Source organism: Takifugu flavidus, chromosome 11 (genome assembly GCF_003711565.1).
Source record: "Takifugu flavidus isolate HTHZ2018 chromosome 11, ASM371156v2, whole genome shotgun sequence".
NCBI classification, from domain to species: Eukaryota; Metazoa; Chordata; class Actinopteri; order Tetraodontiformes; family Tetraodontidae; genus Takifugu; species Takifugu flavidus.
This window is the reverse complement of record NC_079530.1, coordinates 6,276,071-6,301,109: the sequence shown is the minus strand read 5'-3', so window position 1 is coordinate 6,301,109 and position 25,039 is coordinate 6,276,071. Positions and strand designations below refer to the sequence as shown.

Sequence of the window (25,039 nt, the reverse complement as noted above, 5' to 3'; positions counted from 1 at the left end):
CACTCCTCACACAAGTTCAGCCGCATTGAATGAGAGATCCTTCAACTGTTTATCTTGATCTATGCGAGTTTAAAGACCCTCAGGAACACAGAAAGATAAAGAGTCTGGGCGTTGTGTGTATTTAATCTTAACCCCTGAAATCTTTTGTAGTTAATGGAAGCAATAGTGTAATTTATTCTGAGAACCACTTGAGAGCCCAGACTCGACCTTCTGACTGCATTATAATAATGAAGTGAAACTCATAATCCATTCATTCTTGAGTCAGTGTGAGGCACAAGGGGCTGTGGTCCGGGACCTGAAACTCATTAAAACACACAGGCATGTATTCAACTGGAACTTAAAAACTATTTTTCTTTAGTTCTCAAAGGTGCTGCAGAGTTTTTCACTCTCTCATACATCTAACAACTGTAGTTCTACCTCTATTCAGTCTTGTTTTGGTCCTTAAAGTTGTAGTTGTGTCTCAGATATACGTATTCAGTTCGCAACACACTGAGGGTGATAAGAGTGCAGGGGGAGCTGCGGCCCATTATTGATTCCCAGTTTCGATCCACATCGTGCATCCAGGAGAGATGAGGAAGTGAATGAGGACCAAGCGTGATAGCAGGAAAAGCTGCAGGGATGAATCTGAACCCTGAAACTACAGCATATCAGTGGTCACATGTACCGGCTACTTTATCTGAACAGGAAAGCGAGTGTAATGAGAATACACTCATGAGAATAATACACTGAGGTAGTGATTAAAACAACTCCCGTTTCTCAAAAAAAAAATAAAAAATCAATTGAGCCCTTCATCTGTATTTCATTTGCTTTCCAATGGAATACATTATTAGATGTTCCAGAGGGGAAGCCTGCATGGGCGTGTGTGTGTGTGTGTGTGTGTGTGTAGCCAATGAGTAATGTGGAGAAGTGTTCTGGGATTGCTGCTGTCTCCAATAACCAATGATGGAGAAACCTGATCGATAATCATACAAACGCACACACACACACACACCCTGGTTGATAATGCGAACTTGGCAAAATAGTAATGTGGCTCTTAAAGTCAGGGATTCACCTGCGCGAACGCATCATGGATTAACTTCAACCCGTGTTTCCCCTCCAATGTTAACATTGGCCGTAGCTGCTCTAACGTATATCATCAACTAAGTTCTGCTACATCACATCATTTGCACATTTTTTTCTAATTAGTTAAAAAATGCTTTGAATGGGGGAAGGCAGATTTAGGTGCAGATGTGGACCCCATGTGATCAGGATGGTTCAGCAGGGACAACAGACCCCTGTGACTCTGGTCTTCTAAATGCTTGGGAATGGAAACATTCCTTTGAGTGTCTTGAGAGAAAGATGGGGGTGGAAAGGGAAATGAATGGAGGTCTATAGGGCTGCTGGTACTTGGACTTCACTTGTACGGTTACCATGGTATAGACAACTTTCCTCCCTTCTTCTTCTGCTACACCAAAGCAATATCACTCATAAATTGTTCTAACAGAATACCTGTGCCACCTCTGTGTGTGTGTGTGTGTGTGTGTGTGCGTGCGTGTGTGTGTGTGTGTGTGTGTGTGTGGTGTGTGTGTGTGTGTGTGTGTGTGTGTGTGTGTGTGTGTGAGACCTTCCTTGTGTTTTATGACTGTCTTTTGTTACTGAAGATATTGCAAGGAGGCTTTTTTGCTGTCTGGGGAAACATAAATCTGACCACCAGAACACAAAAGTGCAAGTAAAAGATTGGCGGCTGTAAAAGGAGAAGATAATGGGGTGAAAGGAAAAGGGATGAAGCTGCGTGTAGGAGATCTAAATATAGATTAAAACATCTTAAACAAATTATCAAAGGAAGATAAACTCCAGACTGAACACAGTTGGATTTACAGGGACCCATCATGACCTACTGGGATGTAGGGGGTTCGAGTGTAAGGTGTCTAACAAGAATGCTTCACATCAGCATTTTATGCCGTCCTCTTCTTCAGCCAGCCTCTGAGGCTTCCATTAATCCTCTCTAAATTCCCACACATTGCGGTAAACATGAGAAACTCTTAACTGTGAATAATGCACACAAGCATCAGCAGATTCCAGAACAAACACATATCCAGGCCAAGTACAAGTACATTCAATCAAGTAGTGCACTTTACATCTTTCCCTGCTGTACTCGAGTGTTCGGTTTTCTACAAATTTATTGGCCCACTTTACTCTAAATAAATTAAAATGCATTGACAGCTTTACATTTAATAACTTCACCTACAGAATGTGCGTTACATTAGAGCCAGGAACAGCAATTTTAAACAGGTTTTCTATTTTCAAACTGTTAAAGAAGAATTCTTGATCTGTGCAACTTTTTTTCCACAAAATTTTATCATAGATATTTTTGTGACAGATGAATTTTATGAATGCATTTATTATTTCAAAAGTACATTTAATATCAAATTAAATAGTGTGTCGTGAATATTTACTGGGATTACCGTGAAACTGCTTGACAAGAGACAATTGTTTGATTATCTACGTAAATGTGCAGCTCACTGCAAAATGACTGAAGCATAAAGTCCAACTGCCCAATGACAAAGGCACAAAGTGAATGAACAGGCTCAATGAAACAGCTGATGCCATTTTGAAGCCGTCGGATATGGAGCAGAGGTCCATTCCAACAGAGCACTTGGGGAGAAGTGATTTCAAAAGCTGGTAATCACAGCTTTAATTACATATTCTGCTCTGTCTTTTCCTCCCCCTTTTCTCACTCTACCTCCCTTTTCCCTCTTTATATCTGCCTCTACTTGGCTGCAGTTTATGGCCAGACGTTTGTCACTTTGCCACCCTGCTTACGGCTTCTCCTTTCCTTCTCTGTGTGTGAAGCAATGGAAATTGTTCTCTTTTTTTTAAGTCAGCTCAGCTTTTCTTTCCACGGGTTTTTGCATTTGGCTCACAAACCTCTTTCTTTTATCTCTGTGAGTCTGTGAGGGCAACTACAACTGTCCTGGAGGGGGTCTTTACAGACAGTCGTCCTCATGTGCGCATGTTTTCTAATGGGCATATTTGCTGTGCTGATGCACATAACCTTTAAAAGTCAACCTGCTTCAGAGCTGCATCACATCACATCATAGAGCCAGATGCCCTAAACTGTACCATTGACAGGAAGCGATGCATTTCAAATCAATGACTGAGATATTAAGTGTAAGGATGACACCGCCACCCCAGCTCTACTCTATTCCTGTGTAAAACATCAGGGGGGTTAATGTCAGAATTTGTCGGTCCTGTTCTTTTCGCTATACATGACAGCATAGCTGGTAAAACCTCCTTTTTATGACTCAAAAGTGTTAACATTCACCTGAGCTTGCTACTTTCTTCCAGACAGCCGATATTACGACGTAAGATAAATGTTGTCATTTGTGACACTGTTCCACAGTTAGATCAGGTTGGCTGTGCCCTTCGTGAAGCGATCGATCACATACAGCCATGATGTAATACTTTGTTACTGTTTTACTGTACAGTGTAAGAATAGGAAGGTAACAGGATCACTGAGAAGAATTTCAAAGAAGTAACATGAAAAGAGTTGGGAGTGATAAAAACCTTAAAGCGCCCCTGAGAGGAAAGTTAAAATGAGAGTGAAAGTGTGATTGAGAACATGTGCACGAAAGAAAGAAGAGGGAGGGAAAGAAGCCCGAGGCCTTCTTCTCTCTTCCCGTCCTCTCATTTTCTGCAGCATCATGGGAGTCAGTGTGCTACATTAGAAACCGGATCAGCAGATAGCCCACATGCACCCAGCCTGAGCGTGTTAGCATCCAAATGCCCAGCTGGGCTTTTCAAAGTGAAACAGAGAACTGAGATAACAAATAAAGCTGAGGACTCACATCTGACACAGCAGAAATACCACCGCTTCTGCTCAGACTCGGATTGAACAGAACATCAATGGGGATCCCAAAGTCACAGGCCCATTTTCATTCGAACCTGTTTCCAGTATGTTGTTAAAAAAAAATACAGTCAGATCAGATCGAGATCATGACCACTGTTACAATTACATTGATGTATTTCTAATAAATGATTTATCTTTATAATAACAGTAAGAGAGTATGTTATTGTGTAGCTGAGTCAGACCTACGTCCTGAGCTGTGTACATTTGGTGGTCAAACACGCGTCTTTCTTTGTGTGCATTTCTGACGCATACAGCAGGGATAAGACTGTTCCTTACTGTCATCATGAGAAGTGGTGGATTTTTACGCGCTCATTCTGCTCGGTGACAGGCCCATTCACCCCATCATGGCTCATCTGGGATATACCGGTCACCACAGAGACAAGCAGCAGGGCCAGTGGGGCATTGTGGGATATCTCAGGCCTCCAACCTATAGACAAGCTGCCACCGCTGACAGATGGAGAGCCGATTTATACATCTGACTGTCTACTCGCTCTCCTCTGCTCACCAGAGTTTGCTGCACGAGCTCAGGATTGGAAGAGCTCGGCTCCGTAATGGGGGAAATGGTATTTATGTCAGGATGGCTTATCAAACCATCCATACTGAATGTAAAAACTATTTCAGTTGACAGACTCCTTCCTCTGTTTAATCTCAAATTTAGTCTCCAGATTATGCAAGGGGCAAACTGCAACATTAAAAACATTTCCATTCCACTGCATTTCCATAGAGAGCTCTGGTAGCAATATCATTCCCATTTTGGGATGGGGGGGGAGGCTAACAATTGGCTTTGTTAGCCAGCAGCTGCTTCCACTCCCAATCCTGAATCAATTTAGTTTCTCATCATAACCTTACAGACATATATGCTGCATCTAAGTCTACTTAATCTGGTGAACAATATCCAGATAACCTTAGAGCTCTCTGTCTACATCAGCAAGTAATCATCTAATTAAAGCTCTGCGATTAGCTTTAACTAATTTACTCACACCCCCGAGTTCCTGCCCTCACAGGAAATACAGGGGCGGAATGCAGACATGAAAGGAAACAAGAAACACAATGAATGCACCTAATAAATCCAACAATGCTACGTGTAAACATAACTAAAGGTTGTACCAATAGTCATGGATGGGACTGAGGAAAAACTGCAGAACAATTCCTGGCTGGAATTCCCAAATTGCTGACATGTTTCCAGGATCGCGGGAGAACTCAGTGAGGTCAGATCCCACAGGACCCAAACTGACATTGAATTTAATTTAAATCCGTTGCATTAGGGAGCAGGATATGTGCGCATAAAAGCACAGCAACAATATCAGTAAAACATGTTGACGTCTGCAACAATGTTCATCGCATGGTCTGTGTTCCTCTGACACTTGTGAGGCTGGTAAAACCACACACACGATGTTTGGTAAACACAGACAACATCATGTTTCTGGACCAGAAACGGTTCTGTAAGTAAGGAACCCACCAGAAAACCACAAAGTTTGAACACATTTTGAGGCTGGAGAACCTCAGAAGTGGCTTCATCCTGCCAGAGCTGATCCCCCCCCCCCCCTCTTCTTTGTGTGTTTTTTGCACCAGAACATAGAGTGGGCAAATTATTCTGCATGTCGATGGTTCTTTCCAACATCAAATGCAGGAGTCACATTTTTCCCATCAACGTTCAACATGCAAGACTGAAGCTGCTCAGCTGAGCTCACCACATCTGTTGAGTCAGTCTAAGTGAGGTCACCAGACATTTTGACATGAATCCAGTAGAGCGCGCGCGCGCGCACACACACACACACACACACACACACACACACACACACACACACACACACACATCATCACTTGTCTCATATCATACAATTACAACTTTAGTCATTTCATAAAGGTGGATTATTAAATTGGAAACTGCACGAAACAAAAGCTAATTTTTCTGTAGTCCAATGCGACATTTTAATGTTTTTGGCTAAAGCTGAAGACAAACGACAGACATAGAGACACACAGAGACAGACAGACTGAGGGAGCGAGAGAGAAAGAGCGAAAAGGGGGAAGAGATGGATCTGAGTCATACATGGCTGCTGTAATTTGGAAAAAGGTGGTTCTGCACACTTACACATGTAGAACAAATGAAACACACAGCTTTAATGAATTCTATTGTGTTCCGTTAAATGTCAAAAAAACATCCAATGCAGACGGTGCTGCGGCAGGATGGAACATTTGTCATAAAGGATTACATGGAAATTCATCAAGGAGGATGACAAGGGTGTTCCACAATTGAGGAATATTGATTCTTAAAACAGCAACCCACAATTGGTGTTCTGGGGCAAGCCAAACTGAAAGAGATTGGGGGTGGGGGCGTCCATATATACAGATCGAATAAAGCCTGCAAGCTGCAAAAGATCGGAAAAAAGCAGAGTTCGCCAACTGCCAGGAGTTTTAAATCTTGAAAGGTAACATATCACCACAATTGGAGACAATGTTGCTTTAAAAACCTTTAAGCTGCCTCCCCTCATTTAAATCTGCTCATGACTGAAGTGGATTTACTCAGTGAAATCAATCGAAGATCAGACCGGATTCATCCTGATCAGCCTGGCCATGTGGACGTAATAACCACCACCACCTCTGAACACTATGGAGGGAAAAGGATGAGGGCTGATGAATTGGTATCAGATCTTTGTAAGCCATGGATTCTGCATACTGAAGCTTACACAGATTAGCTTACACTGCAGCTGTGTGTGTGTGTGTGTGTGTGTGTGTGTGTGTGTGTATTCCTCACTGCCCAGCACCTGCAGGGAACTTGAGCTTTTTCTCCCACAACAACCACAGCAGCGATAAGAAGAGCCCGGAGCGTGTCTGTCTGTATGTACGTGTCACCCCATCAGCCAGAGCGACTGCTAGCACGTGCGCGTATCATAGAGCGGCTTGAAGCAAGAATCTTACCCTTGCATCAAGAGGGAAATCTAGTTTAAAATCAGAGAAGGAAGAGTTCCTCTACAGCGCCCTCATTCACTCTCCCAGCATCCAGGAGATTCTAAGCTTCACATCGTGTTATTCTGCAACCTCAGTCCACAGTCCAGTCACTCCACGCAGAACCTTCAGCTGGTTTAACTGTCCACATTTTTATTCTGTGCACGTCCTTGTTAGTGACTTCTAAGGACATTTTGCTTTGAATGGAATAAGGAGAAGTTTCCATCCTCACTTTCCATTCCCGTGCTAATTACCACCGATGGTTTTCTGCATTGCTCTCATTAGCAGAACATCGTTCCCTCAGCAGCTGGCGTCAATTCAAGAATTGTATTTAAATAAAATATGCAGAATTGAAATAAATGTCCAGGAGGGTAGACATCGCTTTGGGTACTCAAGCACACGGAGGACAGGTATTTTTTAGAGGAAGGCGGTTGACAAGAATGACAATGACACTTTAACTTCTTGACTTACAAATGTGAGGAATGTTTGTTGAATTCCTGAAGGCTTCTGCAGATGCATCAGATTATTTACTTAAACAGCAGCTCAACCTATCCCCACTTTTGTGAGTCAACTATAAACACCGCAGCCGAAAGTTTATCACAAGGTTTTATCACATCAAAGTGGTTTATTACAAACAACTCGCACTGCCTGCCCATCGTAATAACACAGCTATTACATATTCCAAACTATAACTCCTGCAGGGCAGATCCACAGCCAAACCTTGTACTTATTCCATCATCTGCCACATGTTTACCAGCATTAGTCCACTTTGACCAAACATGGTCTCATCCATTTTTGGAATAAACTGCTCTCGCTTACAGTCTGAAAACTATGCTGGCAATGTTAACGTGTTGTAAACATTTCTTGGTCACAGAGGGTGCATGAAGGCGAGGGGGAGGAATCGGGGCAGATATTTTAAGAAGGCTACAGAGGGAAAAACCAAGTAGATGTATTTAAAGCAGAACTCCCAATAAGAGTACATCAGCTAACGTGTAATTTTATTAGAATTGCTGTATTGTTGCGGCCTGGTCTCACATGGAACTGTCGCCTCTGAGGGAATCTGGGGGAAGACAGCTTAACTAGAATGAGATAATGTCTTTTCCCTGCATGACAATCACATTAAAATAAGAGTAGACAGTAGAAAACCCAGTATATTTAACAAAACAAACCAAAAGGGCAGAGCCTCACGGCGTCACAGTGTTACTGCCATTCAGAAATTACAGACTTGTCTTGGATATTGAATCATTTCTTCATATATTGCAAAGATATCACAAGTGGGCATTTTAACGTGCTTGACCTTTAATGATAGTCTCTAAGTTGTGGCCGATAAATGCAGCTTCAGAAGACCTCAGACACAACAGCGGTTTCTTATTGGACACAGGATATGTGGGAAAGAAATGTCAAAAATCATTTTCATAGGAGAAAGACGCCTGACAGTTTAATGTAAAAACCACCTAAAGCTGCCCACACCATTTACAGATGGACAGATGACTGACAGGAAGGGTTGAAGGTCACACAGACTTTACCACGCTGATTTTGTGCCAACAAGCCAATCGGTAGTAAGAGACATTTTACGGCGGTGACAGTAAATTCTCACAATAAATCTGACACTAAACTGCAGGATGACGCTGTCAGGCCCTCAGCTGCTGGCTCAGGATGCTACAGGATAACGTCCGTGCATGTCCAGATACGCATGTGAGCTTTTCGATAATCACCACTAAGGCACACTCACTTTTGAACTCACATCTGATTGTGTGTGATGGTGCTTGAGGAAGGAGCTTGTCGGGAGGGGGGTTATTTTGAGAAAGGCTTATGACAAGTCCATTCACACGGGGTCCTGCATGCCAACCCTGACCCAAATGAAACTGGAGCAGCGTCCCCCCAATCTGTTGTTTACTGCAAATATTGAACAACTGTCAGTATTTTTTGTGTTGGTGTTCCCGTTATTTCAGTTGTTTGAAATACGTATTAAATTAAGAAATGTAAATGAAATTTTATGGCCGCATTAGAGCGTCAGCTTCACATAAAGACTGAGAATTAATGCCTGCTGAGTTAATGTCCAGTCTTGGCAAACAGCAGTTCCAAATATATGATCTCGTAGACAGTGCAGCTGAATGGCTCTATTTATGGCTACAGACATGAGAAACACTGTCCCCTAGAAGCTGGCTGCAACACTTAGGTCAGAACCCCACCCACCCACTGATACAAGGGTGGACGGACTCAAAAATGGAGCACACACCAAGTACAACTCCTTCTGCAGCAGCCAGATGAGAAAGACGGGAGCAAGAGGGGATGACAAGTATCAAACACTTGCCGGAAGGGGAACACAACTATAAATAAAGCTTTAGAACCAGCTTGAATCCAGGATTTTATTGGAACAAATGTACTGTTTTTCAGCTACTGTGAAATTGTTGCATATTGGCTTTTCCTACCTTGGATAGAATCTATTCTGCTTTTTTTAAAACTCCCACTCTGTATTCATTCCCTCCTTCATTCATTGATTTATCGTTCCATCTCCCTTTTCCCTCTCGTCTCTTCACCCTATCAATGCGGAGCAATAAGAGGCTGAGAAAAGGAGAGGGGGCCCAGCGGAGCGTGGAATGATCTGAGCTTTTACTAGAAAACCGGCAGCCTTTGACCACATACTGCAGAAGACATTGCCGCGGTTACCCGCAGCAACACCGCGCTATTGTAAAGGCATGCTGGCTAGAACAAAAGAGGACTACAGAAAAAGAACAAGCAGGACTGGTGTGTTCTGCATATGGAAAAAGTGTTAATGGGCACATTGAATACACACAGACACGCTGAAACAGATTTAAGTTCTTCGGTTAAACGCGACCTCGCCCAGCTTTCCTCTTCTTGTCAGGACTGGCCACATTCTCAGTCTCAGCGAAGGCCTGATGTGTCCTGATGGGTCCGAATATGATGACAGAACAAGATTTTCATTGCAGAAGACATTCATTTCACTTTTTTCAACATTGGCGAAGTACATGATACGACTATCATTTCCAGCACTGGAGCCGTCACGTTGCCATAAAAGTCACAATCTGTTTTCCGTCCATGTCATGTCAGAAACATGTGAGGCATTTTAACATTAAACACCAAAAAGACGGCAAGATCCAACAGTAGCAGACAGCAGCAGGTTATTAGACAAACTGAAGCATTCAGCTGAAACGATCCAGGCAATAAACAAGGATAATATGTTATTACACACACACACACACACACACACACACACACGCACGCACAGACACACACGCACACACTGTCTTTGTGACTTACTCAGAGGATAAATAACCAGGAGAGATTCAGTTCTAATATCGCAGGCCCCCTCGCCAAAAAATTATCATCAGCATAATAGCATTAGCCTGCTCACAGTCATCTGTTAAAACTACTTAGGACAGAGAGGCGGACATGCCAGCGACTGCAACCTGCTCTCACTGAGGCGCTTCCCTCAAGGCACAGAGCAAAAAAGGGTTCTGTTGCAGGTCGCTCACAGACGACAAAGGTTTTTCCACACCACTCTGCCTTCACTGACCTGCGAGGTGACACTTCAGGGAACAAATAAACTTACTGACAAGGCACTTTTACCTCTGTTAACTGGATTTAGATCAGTTTAACAGCACTTCTGTTTAAGTTTTTTTTAAAATTATTTTTAGATTTTTAATTATTATAACATATAATGAAAAGTTAATTACTATGATTAAGTGTTGATGAGTAAGTTAGTTCTGGCAATAAAACCAAGGCTGGAACAATAATGTGTAAAGGAGGTCTTGGATGTGGCTTTATGTTCAGATAAACCAGTTTTTGGGATCAGAATAACCTGAATATGAAGGCGGTAATGTGATGTAATCCTGTGAAAATTATTCTTAATATTCAGCCATTCATTCACTGCTATCAAAATGTCACGCAGGAGCTGTTTAACAGCAGCGATCCTCGTCTCATTATTGTTAAATGGTCATTGCCTTCTTGTTCATACGGACGTGCCAAAAAACAGCAGGCAGCAACATTTCGCTCAGTTGGTGGTCACATCTGGCAGCGCAGCATCAAACCGAGGATATCTTCCCCATCTGCCTGCTCGAATATGGCTTCTCTCTCCTCTGGGGCTCAAAAACCCCTGTCTCATTCACATATCTTATCATTCTTTTCCTCTTCATTCCTTCCTCTTCTCAAGCATCACAGTTTTTCTTTCTTTCCAGCTCAATAGTTGTCACGGTGATGCTGTTTTCCAGAGGCAGCTTATTTGTCAGCATGCTGATGGATCCTTCGTTCTTTAAATGAAGGAGCTTGATGGAAATTTCATTTTTCTAGAGGTTAAGTTTATTCTCAGAGCCTCTCCTGGCTGTTTTCTGTAACTGCTCATTCTCTCCTTTTTAAATGCCACACTTACACGTTTTTAATCTCATCTTCATTATCCACTTGATCTATTGACCTTTTAATTAAGTTAATTAATATCAGTCAAAATTATAGGTGCAGCAACTGAAGCATTTATCTTGACACAGACCATGAGAGGATGATGAATGATGCTGATTATTTAATCACAGAGCAGGATTTTAATGGTATCTCCATGAAGTCAGGGTGTCACTTAAAGCTGAGAAACAGTTGTTTTGGTGCTCTGAGCATTCATGTGGGTGTACCCTCACACGGTAACAGGTGCAGGACTCCTGCTGCAGTCCTCAGAGCTGTTATTATCATGTTCTCTGTAACAGGAGCTCAACCGTTGCACTTCTTCTGCAGTACGGCCGTCTTTGTCTGGGAGGAAATAAAAGGTGTAGATAATGTTTTTTAACGGCTGTTTGCAGACGCTACAGAAGAATCTAACAAGATAAATGCAAGTTGATGTGAAACACACACCAGAACAAACCCACTGTTTTATTCATCTAAAGGTTTCTCTCCTACAACACCTGTTATCTTCCTGCGTTAATGAGTGCTTTGTTTATTACCAATGATACTTCTGTCACTACAGGGTGAGTACAAATGTGGACACTCCTGACCTACAACCCCGGAGAGGTCATTGTTTCTGAAGATGTGATACGACTATACGTCTATGTTTTTACAGCTCATGTGTAATGCAGGTCATTGCAAGAAGCCTCTAAGCATGCATCTCCAAAGGCCAATCCGTTTTAGTTATTGGAATGTGACACACGGTTTGTGTGTGTGTGTGTGTGTGTGTGTGTGTGTGTGTAATTTGATTCTCAAATGCACCATGTTTCTCTGCTGCCTTCCTCTCTGTATGATTATTGAAAATGTGTAATTACCATTGTCTTCTTCTCTTTCTTTGTTCCAGTATAAATTTATTTTTTCCCCATCAATGAATCACTGGCCTGTTGTCGTGGAAACGTGGCATGACTGATATTTAATGAACAAATGCACATTTTACCGAAACATCCGACATTCAATCCGTCCCCATCTCCATCTAAAAATATAGCGTTGATGCAACAGCTACAGGAAAATCGACCCATTTTGCATTAAATGGTCTGGTAATTCCATCAGGACCCTCTAAAATAAAAATAGAGCTACAGTTAAAAGCTGCTCTGAAAAAAACTGAAAAGTGCAGATTACCGATGAGCCTTAGGTGAGATGAGCTGTGATGTTTTTACTTAATTTTCCTAATGTTGGGAACGATCGAGATAACATCAGTAGCAAAGCTCCAGAGACTGTCTCAGAGGTTAGTGTTCAGGTGCACAGTTGTTTGGTGTAAAGGGAAACGAACCAACTTCAGCAAACTCCAAACTTTCTCATTTTCCGCCGTCCCTCCTCCCATTAGCCTCTCTCTGTGACATTAGCCTGGGGGCTGTCCTATTTAGATCACTTATTTTGTAATCCATTTGCCTCTATTGTGAAAACATCCACAGCGATACGGTCAGGAGCTGGAGAATCGTGTTGATGCTGAAACCGTGTGTGTGTATATATATGGAAATGCATATTGCAAGACTTGAGGCGAGCAGCAGCAACAAATTTAGGCCAAGTATGACAACATGGGGTCAGTAATGCATATGTCACCTAAGATTTGTGCCTGCAGCAACAACCGCTAAAAGAATAAAAAACTTTAGAAGAACAAATATGATTCATTATTTCTTTACATGAATATCTACTGTGTTTGTGTTTTTACAGCTGACAAACCTTTCAAAACAGTATTGAACCGCTTGAACATCTTCCTTCAAACCCTTTAATTTTGAGAATGGATGCCTCTGGATGCCATCGCAGGCAAACAATATTAAATGGGCCAAGCAATACAAACCATTAACAATCTTGAATTGATTTTCCAGCCCATTTCATGAAAATCTAATTATAGAGACTTAAAACTTGCTGGTACGTTAAGTGAGTAATGCATTAAATGGCTGTTAAATACCTTTTTTTTCTCTGTTAGTTAATTGCGAAATGTGATTTTCAAGTTCTGCTTGTGAGCACTTTCATGGACAGAAGCCTAAAGAGATGATTGAGGATGAAAATAGGGGATTATTTTCTGGTTACGTGTGCATGTGTTCAGTTATGGAAGTCACTTGAAGATTTACTGGTGCAATTTAGTGGTGCATTATCCTCCGACTGGGGTCTTTTTTCTTATAAATGAATGTGCACATTAACTGTCCCAGCCAGGAGAACAGTGCATCATTTGACTTGGACAATGTGCTATTAAAACCACTTAGTCCTCGCTGTAAGAGCTATACACTGTGGAAACTATGTGGTCTGAAAATGTCCCTGCAGCGGGAAATCTGACCAAAAAGAGAAAAAGGCAACAAGCATATTTCTCAATCGTTCCTCATTCGTTCCTCAGCGTGTTGTTTCATGTCACTACAACCGTCCTCCCTCACCGACAATCTGAACACTTCCAAACAAGCACTCGAGCAAACGTTCCGTTTCCAAGGCGATGTGTTGCAAATAACAGCTGACGTGTGCCAGACAAAACGAAAGCCGCCCACTGCGAATCCCAACCAAGTAAAGACAAACTTATTTGGATGATTTTGTCCAGCATGTCTTCCGTGACATGGACACACCAGCGAGGACAATCATTTTATGGCGCGGGGACAGATCCGCCGCTATTCAACACACAAAGAGGATTTTGAAAATAGATTTGCTTTCATTCCAAAGTGCCAGGCTTTGTAGGAACATTTGGCTGATATTTGGAGTCAATTCCCAACACTACCAGTGGGTCGGGAACGAAGCCAGCTGTGGCGAAAGGCCTCCCGATGTGTGGTCAATTAACAGTCATGGACCTCATGGTGAGACAGATTATAAGAAGGAAGGAAGCATTCTGAGCTGATGTGGTGGAAATTTGCGGAGAAAAAGGATGAACGTTCCTTTTTAACACTATGATTCACTTCTGCCTGTTTAACACTGTTTAACACTGTACACTGTTTCCAGCAAACCTCCTGGTTTCTCTCCATTTCCATAAATGCCAAGAAAGCTTCAACACTTCTCATTCGATTTCCATATCCTGTCATTACACTGAGTTAAAATTCCTACCATCAGACAGCCAACATTAACGCAGCTTCCCGAGCTCTTGGCAAGTGCAACGCACAAGCTAAATTTACCGTCCGTACGGCAACACCGAGAGCAGGAATCAATAGGTGTCAGAAAAGATTCAAACAGCAGCAGAATACTGAGGAAAGCAGAATGAAGAGAGTGATGAACATGAAAGGGAAGACTGAGAATGAGCAGAAAACACAAGTATAGACTGGTCAAGAGGTTTAGAAATGGATTGTTGTCCAGAGTCCTCCAATGAGCAGTCCGCCTCTTCATTCATTGTGATCACCACATCCCACACACACACTCACTATTCACACCAACAACATTTGCAATATCACACGGATGAAAGGTGTGAAAAGAAAATCATGAGCATCAGGTAGAAGATGACACGGGAGCTGATAAAATTCTGCAAAAAACAGAGTCCGATCGAAGTTACTCACAAGATTTCGTCGTTCTGAAATTCCAGGATGCCGTGAGTGTCTTCGAAGTCCTCCCCGCCACCTCGCGCCGTTCCCTCCACCGTTTTGTACGGCAGCATGACCACGCCGCGAGCCCCGGACGTTCTCAGCACCTTCACCTCCATGGTGCCGACGCTCTCACTCACGTGGCACACGGGCTCCTCAAACGTAAAGATACCGGCGTGGTCGTCGTCGAAGATGGTAACGGTGGCCGTGGAGGGTAGGCCGAGGCAGGCAATAGAGTCCACATGATTAGCAGATTCGCCGTCCTTGGGCTCCTCTCCTTCTGACGTCAACACCTTGACATTGGAAAGGTGAATCAGGAAGTTTTCATCCTCTTCGAAGATGTCGTCATCGATGATCCCGACGCGAATCTCTTTCAGGGTCTCACCAGGCTTGAAGACCACCATGCCTTCTGTGAACTCGTAGTCCGAGCCGGCATTGGCGGTACCGTCCTCTGTCCGGTAGTCCACAGAAATTGTCTTGGTCAAGTCACCGCCACGTCGCACCACGTTCACTGCCACGGTGCCACAGTTCTCAAGACACTGGTAAGAACCGGGCTCAAAAAAGACCTTTGATACAGGGTCGTTCTCGCCAGCATCAGAGCGAACCTCGTGCATGCTGACGGCCTTTCGTGCCTGATCAGCTGCGTGTTTCTTCAGGATGTTGCCAGCACCTGTCATCAGACGGGTGGCCTGGCATCGGTAGAAAGCCCGGCTCTTCTGTTGCTGGCTCAGGACTTGGTAGTTGGCAAGCTCAATGAGTTGTTCTACCTAAAGCGCAAAGACAGATTGAAAAAAAAATCAAGCACAGACAGGCACGACAACTGTTCTAGAAACACCTTAAAAGCATCAAGAGGTTAAACAATCCATATTTGGACTTTTGGGATCACTTTGATAATCATATAGGTAGTCCCACATGTCCACATACGTCCCTCATGACAAAGCCTCCAGAAGCTTTGATACCGACCTCCTTGTCTGGGTGTTTCTGTTTGAGTTCCTTCAGGATCTTGGCCATGTCCCTTCGGGTCTCCTCCTCGTCCAGATCCTTCTCATCCAGGTCCAAACCCAGCGATCCATCCAGGAAGTCGACGCCATGAGAGTTCAGCATCTTTCCATCCATCTCAATATCCACCTTGAGCCAGAAAAGAATTATTGAGTGATTTGAAGTTTTAATTCAGCCGGTTACCTGCGGCTGCTGAAGTTTGAAATTCTTTCTCTTTCGGAATTTTTTTTTTTTTTTTAAAGATTTCCTTACAGAAGAAGACATCTTCTTAATTAAAATCCTAAATAGATGGATGATCAAACGTACTTGGGCGAAACCCTCTGGGACATTATTGGGCTTAATTTCTTTTAGCAGAAAGTTGAAATAAAGTCCCTTTCATGTCCTAATAGGATACTGCTGTTTAAAAATTTACAGAGTAAACAAACGAGTCAACTCTTTGGAGAATTTAACCTCCGTAAATAAAGCTAAAACACAAAGTACGCCCACATTAAGTCCTTGAACATTTCTAGTTTTATGAGTTGCTCCACTCTACAGCAGACCTGTGATTCTTAATCAAGAATTCAGTACACATTACTAATGAGCCTTATCTGCTCTTTTGTTCGTTTCTCTAGCCCACGTGGACACGGACAGCTTAATTACGTTTTACTGGAACGCTGCTCTTAAACTGATGAACAGTCTGTTTTTCAGATAGGGTGTAATAATACATTCATTTATTCTGTTGTAAAATAGTGGATTTCACTCTTCAGTTACTTATACTCACAAGCACAGGCAAAATATTAACTTCACTGTGTTAAGAATTTTTAGCATTATTTCACTTCTAAAATACTGTAATACCGGTAGTTAGAATTAATGAAAGGTAATTTACATGGCTGCAATATCAAAGATTGTGACTGAGCTAGAATTAGCTGTCAGAGAGATCTGTTTGCTGTTTTATTTCAAGAATAATTTAATTCATATTTTCTTTTAATATCATCTGTGTTGCTGTAACGATGTCAAATAAAAATATACACAAAGTCATTCTATCTTTAAGTCAGAATTTAAGGGAAATCAATGGCAGAAAGAACATCATGGTAAAACCTGTTTGATCTGACTTGACTGACTTGTTTTTTATGTTTTGCTACAGCACTGATAAAGACACTCTGTCTTGCTAATTCATGCGACCACACCTTGGGAGGAAGTGGGCGGTCTCCTTCAGTCTCGATGATCATGCCACGCTGCTTGCCAGTCCGGTACCGCTTGTACACATACTTGTAGAAGAGCAGGCGGCGGTCAGCCACCCAAGCAAACACCACACAAATAGGGAAGAAGAGGAATGTCAGCAGTCCCTCCCACACCTGAACCACACCAGGCGTGATCACAGACAGGATCAGGTAGAGCCAAATGTAGGCAAAGATACTCCAGCTAGCCGTGACGAAGAAGACACGGAGGTGCTTGACTTTTCTGGTCTCTCCATCGGGCACGACGTAGACGCAGAGCCCGATGATAACAAACATGTTAAAAGCTGCAGAGCCCACAATGGTGGAGGGGCCCAGCGTGCCGGCATCGAACTTATGACCTATGATTTCGATGACAGACAGCAGGATTTCAGGGGCCGAAGAGCCCAGAGCCATCAGAGTGAGATTGGAGACGGTCTCATTCCAGATTCGGACAGTTGTGGTTGTTGTCTCTCCATTGGGTTTTTTGATGGTGATCTCTCTCTCTTGTGATGTGATCACCTCTATAGACGCCATGAAACGGTCGGCAATAATTGACACGCCCAGGAACATGTAGGCCAGAGCCACAAAATAAACTGTGGCCCTGGCCACTTTGTCCCCAAATGAAGGGTTTGGGGGCTCCCAGACAGGTAAGATTACACCTGCGGAGCATTTCTCAGGCTTGCTGCACTCGGTTTTATTTGCGGACACTGCCGAAACGGAATCCCCCAGGCTCTCCTTCGGGAGCGCTCCGGCCAATGAAGGATGGAGGTTGAGGAGGAAAATCGCTGTGAAGACTGCCAGCCTCAGGCCAGGTGACAGGAGGGAGGAGTGACCCCTGCAGCCCATCATGATGTCCAGACTTCAAAGGTGGTGAGACAAATACAACCTAGAGGAAGAGAGAGAGAGAGAGAGAGAGAGAGAGAGAGAGAATGGGAAGATTAGCTACATGTTGAGATATTTGAAATCACCGTGTCAAACAGACAAACTTGGATTTATGACGTCATGCCTGCGTTAAAAGAGGAACCCAAAATCAGACCAGCAAACATTAACAACGTAGAGTGGCTGTTGTGTACCACAAATCTAGTTCTTCCATTTAAGATGCTTGAAAACATTCAAACAAACAGAGTGAAATTGCACGCGAGGAAGACTTCTGCTTTAAATAGGACACTCTCCCGGAGACCACAAAATCCCAACAGTGACACTTCAAATCAGTCAGTTAGCATCCGAGTGATTGCCTCCACATTACGCTGAAGAGAGCCAGCACACACACGCAAGTAAAATAAACACGCTCCTTCACACCAACACATCCTGCACAGGCTGAAATAAGATTTATAAATTGTCGTCTGTAAGAATACCAGCCAGATGAGGCCCTTTACTGATGCTGTGATGTGGAAATAGGCTATTCTAAAATATATTAGAGAGAATTTTGCAAATATAATGAATTATAAACTGCACAAGGACTCTAAGTGCAGAGGTGGCCTTTACAAAAGGGACCAGATAAAGGGAAACTTATATGGGTCCTTCTGGATCTGAGGAAAACTTTCCCACATTCACACATTTTAACACACTTTCTCACATGCTCAGCGTATCCTCTTCTAACTATATAGGGGAAGAAATGCAAATACTCCTTTTGGTGCAGCCACACTTGAGGAATAATAAACAGTTCATACAGATGATAGAATATATGCATTCTGTATGAAGCACTTGGGGGATGAGGGAGCAGAAGCGAGTGCGTTCTGGTCAAGACCAAAACAACTCAATATTTTTTAATTGTTCGAACCTCCTTGTTCTTGGAAGAGAACTCCTGCGTGATGTCATGCAGTGACAGCCAAAACTGGGCATGTACAGGAAACACGTCCTGGAATACAGTAACAGAACCACCAGAGAAAGACCCACAAATTCCTGTTTAGTCGAGGATCAATATTAGAACCGGCATCCACAGACAGGACAAGCTGCTTCCACAATCCTGCTCGCCAGCATGCGTTTCCTGATAATTAACCGTTCTGAATGCCGCATGCAGACACTACACGATTTACCCAATACCCCACCTGCCAGAATACTCATCACAGATTCAACAGTAAATATATTTTCTCCTGCATCATAGTCAGAAAGCTTTAGGCCATTAAACAAATGAGACTGAATCCATTTGGAACTCAGAGTGATGTCTTTTTTCACATACTGTTGAAAGCATGCAGGTGTGTAATTTCTTTGGGAGCTTCCTGCTGCAAAGCAGTTGCACAAAGACTAACATCATTACGTCTATGACAGAGAAAAGATGAAAACAATCGTTGAAGAAACCAATTTCTGAACAAAATTACAGATCTATTTTGTTTAATTAAATCTCAATCTCACAGCGAAGCATTTTGCCTGCTAATGCTGTTGCAGCAGCTCCGCGTTCTTGTGCGGCCTTGCAAGGATTTCTGTGGGATTTCTTAGGAATCAATCATTTAGTGCGTTTGGGGATTTGGTTGTTTTCACTTAAGGATTTCGTATTTCTTCTCGCATGATCGCTGAGAATGGATGCACTCTGTGACGGCTGGTGTCGGAAAAATCTTTTAGCATCCAGTAAGGGACGAGAGCAGCCATTGTAAAGACATCTAATCTAATAAAACCCAAACTAAAGGGGGCAATGGTTAATTGTATTTAATGGAAGAACTTCTGTTGTATCTGCTGTTACAGTGAACACCTAATGTAGCAAAGAAAATGGCAGCTGGCAGAGGTTAATGACTTTAACTGTAAAGAGGAACCCTGGAACTGTCCAAAGGTCAAAATGAATCTACATAACATTTCCACCTCACCACTGAAAGATGACTGTGATATGACAATGTTTAAAATGGAGACAAACAAATCAGCTGTTTGAGCATTTGCGGAATAAAGAGCCTCCAAATGACAGTGTATGCTCCTTCTTTTCCTCCACGCGATCTTACACAGGAACACCAATTTATTTCTAGACCATCCATCAGGCGGCTTATCGGTCTGTTTATTTATGCGCCTGCGGTGGGAATGATGTCCTGCATTTGTTCTTACTCTCTCTGCCTTTACAGGCTAAAAAAAATGAGAACTTGGTGCTCTTCCTGATTTGAGCACTTCAACTCAAGGGTGTTTGTGAATCTGCTCTTAGCACGGAGGCACATCAGCTGAATAGGTCCCTGCTATTTGGGCTTTGGTAATTGAAATATCAGGTTTCAGACTATCCTGCTGTCATTTTGCCTGGTGTTTTGACCTCAAAACCCTGGTTCCATTTCAAAAAGAGCACAAAGAGACAAGCCCAGCCAACACACACACACACACACACACACACACACACACACACACACACAAAAACAGACCACTCAGTCGGACTACTTAAATAATAAAACAAAAGCACAGTACCATGCCATCTCAGGCTTCAGTGATTACACCTGTGTGGCAACCACTCAATGATTGTCAAAAGTAAATGCTCATGTATATCATATGAAAGAGGTTTCTGAGGCCTTCTGGTGCTTTGAGAGGACACAAATTTCTTTATTTGAGTTTAGGAGAGAGAGCATGAAAAGGTATGAAGTAAATAGTGATTATGTGTAGTGTTTATTGCATGTTAGATGGGTTATTGGAGGAGTAATAACGAGCCTGAACGGGCCTAAAATAACTACAAAATGTAGTGGTATACTGTATATTTGAGAACAAATATACAGCAAAAACTGTCATCATCGTTGTCAAACACCAGTTTCAACAGGTTGACTGGCCTTCTTGTCTCTCTGTTCCATATACAGCCATGTCTGGCCTCTGGTGCTGCATTTATTTTGCCTCCGGCTCAACCAAAAAAGAGCCTGGGACCTATATTGGCAGAGACGTGGCAGAAAATAAAACTGATAAACAAATCTGCAGTGTTTAGAACACAAAGAAATCAGTCACCAAAGACCAAAGAAGATGACAAAAATGTAAAAGAATGAGTAAAAGAGGTGTGAACCAATATAGAAGCGTAAACAGCGCAGAATGAGGGGTGGGAGCTTCGAAAGAAAGACTGGAGATGACGACTCCACAAAAGGAGTGTGATGGCAAGAAAATTGAAATGCAAGACAGGAAGAAGAGAAGCAACAAAAGCATATTTTTGTGCAGCGGAGTCGGCTGAGTCTGCAGACAGTACATTCTGGGACAAATACAGATGGAGCTGGACGCTTTTAGCCAAAAGCTGCTCGAGATGCCTTTTTATCATAATGGGACGGAGGCCGTGAGATGCTGCTGTCACTGTATGTTTCATCAGGGCTTCTCGCTGTCCGTAATGGAGAGAATGGAGAGCAGCAGCAGAAAACTAAAGGAAATTAAGTAGTCAGCCAGAAAAACTTAATCGCTAAAGAGATTAAAAGGTACATAAATCAGTCTTCAAATAGATGTAAAGTTATTCTCAAACTTATCACAGTAAGCCTTCATTCTAGGAGTGGGTGTTGGATCCAACATTAAGGATTTGTGAAAAGAGATATTGGATGTGATAGATCTTTAGGACAAATCCCACAACAATACTCCTATAAAAGCATTTTTTGTGTGTGGTTATTTGAAATTCGGATGTTTTAGAAGTTGTTACACATCTAAATCTCTTTGAACATGTTTGACAGGTAAAAAAAAATCAATTACCTACAGTTGCCATATCTAATACTGCACAAATTTGCCTGAACTGAGTGTGCCTCCTCATGAAATTTGGCTGGCTAGCAGGCTCCTGTTGTCTCTTTCCTCATGTCGTTGGAAAAAGAAAGAGGTAACAAGCACCGATATGATGTCAAATAACTGACCCCAGTGAAGACCATATGCTGGGAATTCTGCGTGGCCATATAGAAAACTCCAGTTTTAACAGGAGTAAAACCCCGCCTCAGAAATTATTTTCCTGAAGCCATAGGACAGTGTGTCTCTGTGACGTTATGAGTAGGTCTCTATTGAATTGTGGTGATCAATTGATGGATGATCACTTGATCACCACAATTCATTCATTGATCTTCCACATCTCGATTCCAGGCAGCCACGCTGCTTGTGGTAGTTGAAAATTAAATGTGACTGGCTCGGAGAGAGCCTCTTTAAGTTGTTGTGTCTATTCAATCCTTTGAAAGTGTCATTTACTTTCACGCAAACCTGCAGTGCTCTCCAGCTGGTTTGAGTCTCCGAGGTTCCAATTAGAACATCTCTGCTTTGAGTGAGAGACTGAGAGAGGTTGCCGGGGCAATTTCACGAAACACCCCAGCTTTGACTTAAGGGAAGAAATTACTGGCAAAAAAAGTGACAGAAATGACTGCTGAAGCTCATGCGTTGATTAGGATGTACCAGGCTGGAACGTTGAGCTATTTGTTTTGGGTTTATGGTAATTTCACTGTTTTTGGTTCTTTTCAGTTCCCAGCAAAATGAGAATCAACCACATTTCTTCAGTAAAAACTTTCTCAATAACTGCTGACTGCTGTCACAAGGGTAGGATTGTGGCAAAAAGGGAATATTCTTCAGGTGAAAAACAGACTGAGCTCAAGGATTGTGGAAATGCTAACATGGAAACATCTGTGTTTATATATATTTAAATGTTTGCTATTGTATTGTCATGACTTCAATTTGATTTGATTTCATGAGGCTTTCACATCATTCAGGTCCCACCAGAGATGCAACGCAATGAAATGTAGCATCTTAAAAAGCCAGTATATGTCAAGAATGGATTACAGCTAATCGATATTGATTTCTGAGAGTTGAACTTCTTCGTCAGGCATTGACCCTTGAGGCCACGTATTTGTTCATTTCTAGGTGTCGATGGATGCCCATTGGGTCAAAGTATCACACAATAACTTGGCAGTAAACAGGGTCTTTATAGGCTGTAGCATGTAAGATACATTTGTCCATCAATCAATTTTGTTGTGTGACGGTGAGTCTTCATCAGTGTCACTGCTGGTTGTGGATCCGATCCCAGGCGACCGTGCTAACCACCTCACCACCGTGCCTCCCAGTTTCGACATGCGTTTGTGACATTTTGACCTCTGCGTGCCACCACTGTTTACTCTAAACAGATAACAGGTTCAGTTTTGCAGAAGAGAAAGAGAGAATCTCCATTGTCTTAATCTGATTTTGTGCAATAGATGTTACATTAATAGTTGTTTTAAAGCCGCTCAGGCTCATGGGATCCTTTCTTGTCTTTGAACATTATTATAGGCCGTTGAATGTTTTTCTGTTTTCTTTAGAATTTTTTTTAAATATAATTCAGGATTTGCCTAACAATGACTGTTTCTTCGAATGATGAAGTCATTCCTTGGGTGCAGCCACTTCTGTACTGAACACATTCACCTGTCTGGAGCTGCACGAAGGGGGCTGTAATATGGCCTCTCCTCAGCCAGATTAAAAACATGATGGTCCACTTGGATTAAGAAAAACATAAATGTGTAACCTCAACTAAAATGTACCGTGAAGACACTTTCATCCAGGACCTTTTTTGATCAAAAACCAGCCACACCACTACTGGGAGGTAAATACGACGGGAAAGACTTCTAGCATAGATTAATATTTCATACCATCCACAGTGGGTTGGCTACAGTTCCTGCGCAAGAAACACCCGCTTAAGTCAGATGGAAAAGATTTATCGAAAAGCCTTGCTGGTACCTGCCTCGTGTGCCAAGCACTCACAGGAACAAGCGTATGTAGTGTCACATCAGGAGAATAAAAAGCTTCCGTGTCCCGCATCCTTTAATATTATTTATGCCAGCTGTACAGCAGCATCAAATGGGCATGAGCAGCCCGTATTTATGGCTAAATTGTGGGTGCGCGCCGTTGCGCAAAGGCACTCCATTATCCAGCTTTGCACTGTTTGGCGCAAACCACGGGGGCGTGCAGATCTGCGCAAATGTGAATTCGACTGTACCCTAAAGCTACTGGATCGTTTACTCTCTCCAAGGACCTCAACTAAATTTTATTCCGGAATGCTCGACTGCCACCCAATTTACACAGTCAAAGTCTATAAAAAGGCTAGAACGCTGTTATCTGAACGTGCTCTGCATCTTTATTATTCCTCCAGGAATAAGTGAGGCAGGCGGTCAGACTTAGACACGGAAGAAAGAAGAGTGGAGCGGGGAAGGAGGGTGAGTGAGGGATGGATGCTGCACAGCAGTTCAGCGTTAGTGGGAAAACCGGGATCCGATGATTTCTAATCCAGCTCTAATCTCTGTTTACATTTTTGTGCCACACGGGACAAAAGGAGCGGAGAGTAAAGCTTAATGTGGGGTAGTGAGCTGGACAATGTCTTCCCATCACATCAAAACCTTTCGACGCATGGTGCTTTCGGGTATGTTCGGGGCCCCGTGAGGCTACGGGTGCCCTTTGCATCCCACTCAAGCCACTTGGTTCCCTCCAAAAACAAGCTTTCCACCCACAAAACAGCGAGTAAAGAGTGAAAACAGCAATGAACGAGAGCCAGAGAACATTTTACCTTTTATCCAGAGTGCGCCCAAGAATCCAGCGAGGAGACTGAGCAGCGCTGTAGATCTAGTAATAGAAGCAGCACACGGAGTAAGAGGAGGAGTAGCAGAGGTGAGCCGGGAGTGGAGAACGATAATGGAGACGCGGGGAGCTCTTATACGACAGCCAAGGCGGTGAATCCACCAAGCGAGACGCGTAAAAGCAGCTGACGGGAGTCCAGATTCCCATGCACCGACAGCGTTTTATTTGTTGCTGTTGTTTGCTGCCGTTGCCTACTCTTCGTTTCCATTAAGGGAGACCTGTATGATCGGATGACCGGAGTGGCGCCTTATCAGCAAACCCGTATTTGTTGGGACGAAACGCGCAGCACCGCCGACTTCTTCCTCATTCTTCCCTCCCCGTCTCCTTTCGCTGCGAGCGCAGGAGAAAAGAGAGTGAGGGGGAGAGAAAGAAAGGGGGGGGAGAGGATCGAGTGTGACAACGAGAGGGGCCGCGTTTGCGTGAGTGCGTGTGAGTGCAGGTCTGCTTTATTACCTTGATCGCGCTGCAAGCGTTTGCTTCACTTTTGATATTTTCTCACCTTTTTGTTACACTATCAATAAAAAAAAAGCAGAATCAATAGTGAGACCCTCAGACACACGTCAGGACATCACAGTCCTCAACTGAG

General features: G+C 43.0%; 1 protein-coding gene across 2 annotated transcripts in view; it reads right to left on the bottom strand.

Annotated features, from left to right (window-relative positions):
* Positions 1–24,797, bottom strand: part of slc8a1b (solute carrier family 8 member 1b) — a 72,495-nt gene extending 47,698 nt beyond the window's left edge. For both annotated transcript variants that reach the window (XM_057046864.1, XM_057046863.1), the window contains exons 1-4: positions 24,383–24,797; positions 16,933–17,848; positions 15,731–15,895; positions 14,744–15,534 (exon numbers count right to left, since the gene is read on the bottom strand). In XM_057046864.1, coding sequence (XP_056902844.1) covers positions 14,744–15,534; positions 15,731–15,895; positions 16,933–17,811 — 1,835 coding nt within the window. In that variant the 5' untranslated portion in view covers positions 17,812–17,848; positions 24,383–24,797. The remainder of the gene's footprint in view (positions 1–14,743; positions 15,535–15,730; positions 15,896–16,932; positions 17,849–24,382) is intronic.
* Between the last annotated feature and the right edge of the window lie 242 nt (positions 24,798–25,039).